Source organism: Heliangelus exortis, chromosome Z, assembly GCF_036169615.1.
Source record: "Heliangelus exortis chromosome Z, bHelExo1.hap1, whole genome shotgun sequence".
NCBI lineage: Eukaryota > Metazoa > Chordata > Aves > Apodiformes > Trochilidae > Heliangelus > Heliangelus exortis.
Window position 1 is genome coordinate 14,789,888 of NC_092454.1, and position 7,650 is coordinate 14,797,537.

The window sequence follows — 7,650 nt, forward strand, 5'->3', positions numbered from 1 at the left end:
TTTATTATACCTCCCACATTTGAAGTGTTTCCTAGTGCCTCACCAAAAATAACATTTCAGTTGCACTCCTGAGCCCTGGGAACACATGGATGTGAAATGTATTATAACAGCTTCACCATCACTTACTTCCAGACTTTTCCAGAATGACCAGGTGAAAGCAGAGTGAGAACAGCATTCCTGTTAAATGCCAAAAGAGCAGCTGGGCAAGATTTCTGCTTAGGAACAGCCCAAGTAGATACAGTCAAGTAATCAAAAATATTAACATAATTCATGTAGAAATATATAAAAAAAATGCAGTCAGGCACACTACCAATTTCAAGTGTGGCTTAAAATTTGTTCAGTAATTTGCACAAGTCACTGTTAACTGCTGATGCCTCAGTACTGAGGAAGTATTGACACTGCTTCTGGAAATTCACACTAGAACAAAAGGAATTGCAAGTTAAAAAGAGCCTCAGAAACTTAAAAGCAACAGAAATTTTGGTCTCAGTACTTTTCTTCAGCACATCTGAAAATCCTCTAAACCCTTGTGGTGATTAGTGCAGTTCCCTAGACTGTCGTACCTGATCAGAGCAGTTTGAAAGCCATCCAAGTAGCCCAATAGCACACCACAGAAGGTATGATCAGGCACCTCTCCACAGTCCACAGGTACCCCCAAATGACATACTTATCACTACCTACCACATACTGCTTACAGCCCAGCAGTTAATTCAGATCTTTCTGAATTAACACTCCAGACATAGGAGTTCCTTTTTGCCTAAGAAGCAATGAGCCAGTGAATGAGCAATACTTTTGGCAAAGCTTCTAACATCAGAGAGCAATGAAAAATGGCCATTTCACTCTGGAGGCAGCAAATTCTCTCCCAGTACAGCATGTGGAGCCATTATTTAAGTTACCATCTGAGAGTTAAATTCTGACTCTCCATGCTAGGGTGCAATGAAACTCAAGAGGCAAATAGGACAGGTTTATAAGTAACAATATGCCACTTCTCTAGCAGGTGAGCTTTATTGAAGAATACACAAAAACCTCTTTTTAAATTCAGTGCACCCAGAGGTCCTTGTCAAGGCACAGGCGCTATTGAATGACAAGTCAATTTAAGGTTTTAATGAATTGCTTTAGCACATACCATCAAGAAACTGTGTGTAAACATATGTATTTTCAGGAATCCCACATTTCACCAAAGTAAAACATGTATGACACGTGCAGCAAATTTTTCTGGACAAGACCATTTATTTTAACAAACAGATGAGTCTTTATGATGAACTGGAGGCTGCAACAGCTGCTCTCTTCGGCTTCGGTGTGGTCCCCTCACGGAATCCATTCCTACAAGCAGAAATAGTTACCACTTTTTAAAAAGCTGATTGCTACTCCGAGTTTTTCCTGATATTTTTTAGATCAAGTTCACCAGCTTTTTACAGCATATCTTAGTAATTCACTCTAATCATTACAGAGCTTATGTTCAACACTTTAATAAAGAGTATCAGTAAGTTTGGGACAAGCAGATTGGTCTCAGCTCTCTTCTGCTAAAGCACATTCCACTTTGCTCACTTTCAGGAAGGACATTTCTGCCTCAGCAACACCCAGAGGAAAGCAGACGCAAGCTGCACACAGGAAGGGATTTTCTGTCTGCTGCCAGGAAAGACTGCACTCACCAAAACTAACAGCTAAACAAATCCTTTAACTACACCCACAATGAACTTAAAAGACTCCTCTACTTTTCACTGTGAAATCCAGTCTACATTTGTATGAAAAACTCCTGAACTACTTGGTATTTTTCATCCAGTTTTCTACAGGCCAGAAGCTACAGATTTGTCTTTTACAAAACCCCGAACTTCAGAGTAAATGACAATGTAAAGAGGCAGTGCTACACAAATTTTTTTTCTTGAAACATGGGCATTTCATTAAAATAGCCGGTGTACTGTACTACCTACACTTAGCAAAAACATAAGATTGTTATATATCCTATTTATTAGGAGTAGACAAGGCTTTTTTAATCCTCAAAGGACCATATAACATTAAATGTACTAACACATATAAATGTTAGCTTTGAGTGAGAAGTTTTATCATTAAGTGATATGCATTCAAGGCTTTGAGACACTATACCTGAATCGCCGGTAGACCTTTTTCAGGTGCCTCATGCGACCAGTACCAGTGGTGTTGCGTCTCTTCGCCTTTGCACTCCAGTTATCTAAAACACATAAGTTAATTATTTGGTCAGACACTGCATTTGCACAGATGCGAAAAATAATTATAAATTAAATCTATTTCTATGTAGTGATACTGCATGTTAGCTAAAATAGAGTTAATACAATTATTGAAAAAAAGCTCTTAACACTGCAAGATGAGACAATATTCCTCCTTGGCTGGGTAAAAGTCAGGTTACTGAAGAAGGTAAAGAAACCTTTCTTAAAATTCAACAGTTAGAAAGTTTGTTACTTACACTTTCTCTTACGCTTTGCAGGGTAGCCACATTTCCCACAGGTGGATTTCTGCAAATGGTATGCCTTGGACCCACATCGACGACACAGGGTGTGCGTCTTATTTCGTCGCTTACCGAATGACGATGTACCCTTCGTCTGAAAAGGATTTCAAGACACAGCATGTTGGAAATATCACTAGCGCTTACCAGTCACGTAACGAATAAGCTCTTCTAAAAAACACCTACACACCCTAGAAGTCAACTAAAACCAACAGATGCACACTGAAACTCTGAAACACCAAATCGGTTCCGCCGACAAGCAGCTTCCATTTTCAGAAATCATTTCCTTGCGCCTCTCGTCGCCATATTTGCTTATCACCACCCCACCAGCACTCCCCGTGCTGAAATGTAGTAGAGCGGTTATCTCAGCTCCCTTCCCTTCTCCCCCAAATTCATAACCCATCAACACTAAACTGCTCTTCCCTCTACACAGCTAGTTCGCCGCACACTCACCGCAGAAGGGTCTAGCTACTCCTCTTTCTAAGTTATCCATACGACTGTCTGAGGGACAGCAAGGGAGAGAGGAGACCGACCCGGCCTGCAGGTAAGCACGGAGACGACCCCGGAGGCGCCCGCGCGGCTGCACGGCCTCCCACCCCACCTCGACTCCGCCGCCCGGCCCAGGTTCCGCGCTCCCGGGCCAGCAGCGACGGCTGCCGCCAACCGCTTAGGCCACGACCCCGCAGCAGCCTCCCCGCCGCGCCCTCCCGCCGACGACCCTGGCTACAAGAGTGCGTAGGGTCGACCCGCGCTCCACAGAACGCCAGCGGCCCCGAAGGGCCCGGCGCGGCTGCAGATTGCGGCGGATACCCCGAGCCCGCCCCGAGCGCTCACCATCTTCCCCGGCCGCCAGCACCAAAGAGACCGAGCTCCGCCCCGCTTCCGCTACAACCCGGACAGCACTTCCGGGGGCGGCCCAGCACAGCACGGACCGGTCCGGCCAGGCAGCTTCCCGCCCCGCCCCAAGGCCCAAGGACTTCTGCAGAGTGTGGGCCTTTTCGGGCCTTGCCCGGCCTGTTGAACGGACCGGTCCCCTGAAGGGTTCGGTGTGGCGGCTGAGACTCTCAGGGGCGGGGCCCTGAGCACTGGGTTTTCTCCGGTGACACCACCCCAGAACTGGCGGGCGGGATCCTAGGCCGTGGTCCGGCTGCTCCTGGCAGTACCGGCCGGGGGGGAGGGGGGATTACTTGCGCCGAAGATGCGTGCCGGGGAACTAAAGTGTTTGATGCGCGGAGCTCCCCTGCTGGCGCATCATTTTTGGCTGAAATTTGAAGGTGTAGCGAGTTGAACCCCTGTAACATGGAGCTCACGTTACAGAAAAAGGGATCATTCCGTGGTCCCCAGAGCTGTGAGGCTGTCTGATGCATTTTCACCTCTGGGAAAAGAGCCTTGTACAGTTGTTTTAACATTAATTTATTTGTTTTCTGAGCGTGGCGGCTTGCTGAATTAATTTGGTGCAAATTTATGTGCTGCTAAAGCTGAGGGATGGGGTGAAACACCTTTTTTTACTTCAGCTGTGTTCTTTATATACACACAGAGGTGAGGCCCGGAATCAGCTCTTTCATTTTGGTTGGTAATTCTTAGATTTGAAACAACACCTAAGCAGAGGTATATGCATTTTACCTCATCTTAAAATCCAGGTATCTAGGTCAATCCATGGACCTGCTGTAAAGGAGAGAGATGAGTGTTTCCAAAGGGTAAATGATCTGATGTTAAATTAGGTGTCTAGGCTGGGAAAATCATCCTTGGGAGGGAAAGCTTAGTCCATTAAGTCTAACAGGAGCTGAGAAAGCCCCTTTAGGCTAGATTTATAGGTGGCTGAATTTAGGTAAAATCAATTTTGCCCTGGCTAATGAAAATATTTTTATAGCAGTTCTGTCTTGCTTGCAATCAAAACGGAGAATTTATTGTCCTGTAGTTTAATATCATACAGAAAAAAACCAAAACACAACTAGCTTAAATAGCATGAATACATCCCACAGGCTGGACTGGAGTTACATGTCTCCCAGCAACCTTGCTCTATGTTTTTTAACTTGTGCCTCCTCTTTCCATTTTAGAAGTCTGGAGTATGCTGTGAAGACATTGGACAGATGCCATGGCAACAGCCTCCAAAGGATTGGCTGCCTGCAGGGGTATTCTGCTGGAGCTATTATTCTTGCCCTTTGTGGGATAAAAATAATCATGTTCATTTACATGTCTTCAGACCTGTTACGCAAGAAAGATATATGGTATCATCATGCAGTTGCCTCTAGTGTTCAGGAACACTGGATACTTTTCAGGTAGAGAATGAGCAGAGCTGTGGCTGACCTAGTACCATCTCAGAAGCTCTTAGGCCCCATGAGGGTTGTGGGTGAGGACAGATCTCACCACTTGTAGTGAACGTTGGTGTGCTGAAGACCCACACATGTATGTACTGGCAGCTGCCAGAGTGGCACCAGCCTCAGTTCAGCACTGGCTGTTTTTTTCCTTTCTGCTTCGATGCATAGGAAGTAGTCCAAAATTTAGGAGATGTGTCTGGATTTCAGTGCTGGTACAGGAAACAGCAGTCTCTGCAGTCAGTGTTTTCTGGGCACTTGTGGTCCAGCCACGTCCAGTGATGGGAGAAACTTTTTGTCATGTCAGCAAGCACTGATACTATTATGTTTCTGTCTTAGGGTTTACTGAGGCAAGTACCTTTCTGTATCTTATAACACCATGTTCTGCAGCTTCTCCATCACATAGGAATTGAGAAATGGAAGCAAAATGCAACACAGGATGTGCCCGTACGTTTTAATTTTCAATCCTCTGGGATTGCCAGTCCCTGTAACTCAAGCTGTTCGCATTCAAGCCCCACAGACTTTCCTGACTTCCTTGCTTTGACCTAGCACTTGCTGGGCAAGTGGAAGAATCTCCCACTTCTCGTCCTTCTCACAACCAAAGCAGAGTAGTCTTGAAGATTAGCCCGGCTCAGGGGGAGGGAAACTAAAACCAGGGCTAGTTAGGTAGTAGAAAGGTGGGTATGAGTGTCAAATAACTTGGCGGTTTTTTTTTGCACAGGTTTGGTGTCATGCTACTACATCATACAGTCACCAGGGTGCAGTACAGCCACACAGTCCCCTGTGACCATGGTGGGATTTGTTTCATGTCCCGATTGGATCCAGGACAACAAATTTTCTTTCTCATAATTTCAGTTTTCAATTAAGTCTCTTTTAAGTAGCTGCACATATTAACAGTATGTTTCTCAGTTTCTGCTTCTAGGACTGATAACAATGTTTTAATTGAATTATGGTTATGGTTAGAGAATGTTATGCAGAACGAAGGCCGCTGCTTGGTTCTGAAAAACATTCTCTAGAAACAAAAAGGCAATAAAGGGGTCACATGGCAACTTTTCTCTGGGGAGGAGCACACCAGGCAGGTGACCAGAATAGACCAAACTAAGTATTCCATTCTGTAGGCATCATACTTGGTATAAATTTGAAGAATCACGAGAGTCAAGCCCTTTTTATCCACAGCAAGCATCCTGAAACAATTCAGTGCATTTGGCCTTGATCCCAAGCCATGTATTCCTGTATCCATGCTCACATGCATACAGCTTCCATCTGTTCCATCTGCTGAAAAAAACTTGTATGGCAAGGACAGGACTGATATCCAAGCAATTTCTGTCTGATAAGGCATTGCTTATTTGTGCACAGGTGTAGCTCCCTGTACACGATGGATAGGAATACTGTGGATTCAGGCTTCATTTATAATACAAGCTAGACAGTACTTCATGCCATTTATTATCAGAAATGCCTTTCAGTATCCTCTTGGATCCCTTTGACCTAGGTACAAATGTCTCATGAAGATTACAGAACTAAGGAGTTAAAGAACAACATTTTCAAGTGAGTTAGTTTGGATGCTTTTGTTTCTGGTTGTCATCGTGATTTGCAGAGACAGAGACCTTGCTTGGAATTAGTTAGGAAGACACTCAACTGAATAGCTGTTGCCAAGCAGCCACAAGAAACACAGTTATTTGTATAGTACCCAGATTCTTCTAGGTGTGAAAACTTTTGTGTATGAATTTGAACCAGAAACCTTGGTCACCACAAGATGACTGTATAGTTCAACTAAAAGTTTTCTCCTAAAGAAGTCAGTAGAAAGAGTAACAGTAAATTAAGTTAATAAGTTAAAACCTATATTATCTGCCAATCTAGACTCCCAGATCCCCTTCTGCCTGGCTGCTCTCAACCCCTCTGTGCCCAGCCTGGAGCTCCCCATGGGGTTGTTGTGGCCAAGGTGCAGGACCCGGCACTTGGCCGTGTTGAACCTCATCCCGTTGGAATCAGCCCAACTCTCCAGTCTGTCCAGGTCCCTCTGCAGAGCCCTCCTGCCTTCCAGCTGATCCACACTCCCCCCCAACTTAGTGTCATCTGCAAATTTGCCAATGGTGGACTCAGTCCCCTCATCCAAATCATCAATGAAGATATTAAACAGAACTGGGCCCAGTACTGATCCCTGGGGGACACCACTGGTGAGCAGCCACCAATTGGATCAGCACCGTTCAGCACCACTCTTTGCGGGCCTCCAGCAGTTCCTAACCCAGCACAGAGTGCTCCTGTCTGGGCCCTGGCCTGACAGCTTTTCCAGGAGAATGCTATGGGAGGCGGTATCAGAACCTTTGCTGAAGTCCAGGTAGGCTCCATCCACAGCCTTCCCCTCATCCACCAGACGGTCACCTGATGATAAAAGGAGATCAGGTTGGTCAGACAGGACCTGCCCTTCCTAACCCTGTGCTGGCTGGGTCTGATCCCCTGTCCATCCTGTAGGAGCTGTGTGATTGCCCCCAGGATGATCTGCTCCATAACCCTGCCAGGCACTGAGGTCAGGCTGACAGGCCTGGAGTTTCCCAGGTCCTCCTTTTGTCCCTTTTTGTGGGTTGGCGTGACATTCTCCAATTTCCAGTCACCTGGAACCTCCCCAGTGAGCCGGGACTTTTGGTTAAATGGTGGAGAGTGGCTTGGTGAGCTCTTCCCCAGCTCTCTCATCACCCTGGGGTGGATCCTGTCTGGTCCCGTAGACTTGCGGGGATCCAAGTGGCTCAGCAGGTCACAAATTGTTCCCTTCAGGATTACAGGAGAGCCATTCAGCTTCTTATTTCTCTCAACAAGCCCCAGAAGCAGCTGTCCTCAGGACAACCTGTCTTACTGTCGAAAACT

General features: G+C 45.9%; 1 protein-coding gene across 1 annotated transcript; it reads right to left on the reverse strand.

Moving 5' to 3' along the window:
• Positions 1-1,207: 1,207 nt before the first annotated feature.
• RPL37 (ribosomal protein L37) lies at positions 1,208-3,467 on the reverse strand. Its single transcript, XM_071730722.1, has 4 exons — positions 3,311-3,467; positions 2,438-2,573; positions 2,101-2,185; positions 1,208-1,320 (listed from the first exon to the last, which is right to left on the reverse strand). The coding sequence occupies exons 1-4, from the start codon at positions 3,311-3,313 to the stop codon at positions 1,251-1,253; spliced, it is 294 nt and encodes a 97-aa protein (XP_071586823.1). The 5' UTR covers positions 3,314-3,467; the 3' UTR covers positions 1,208-1,250.
• Between the last annotated feature and the right edge of the window lie 4,183 nt (positions 3,468-7,650).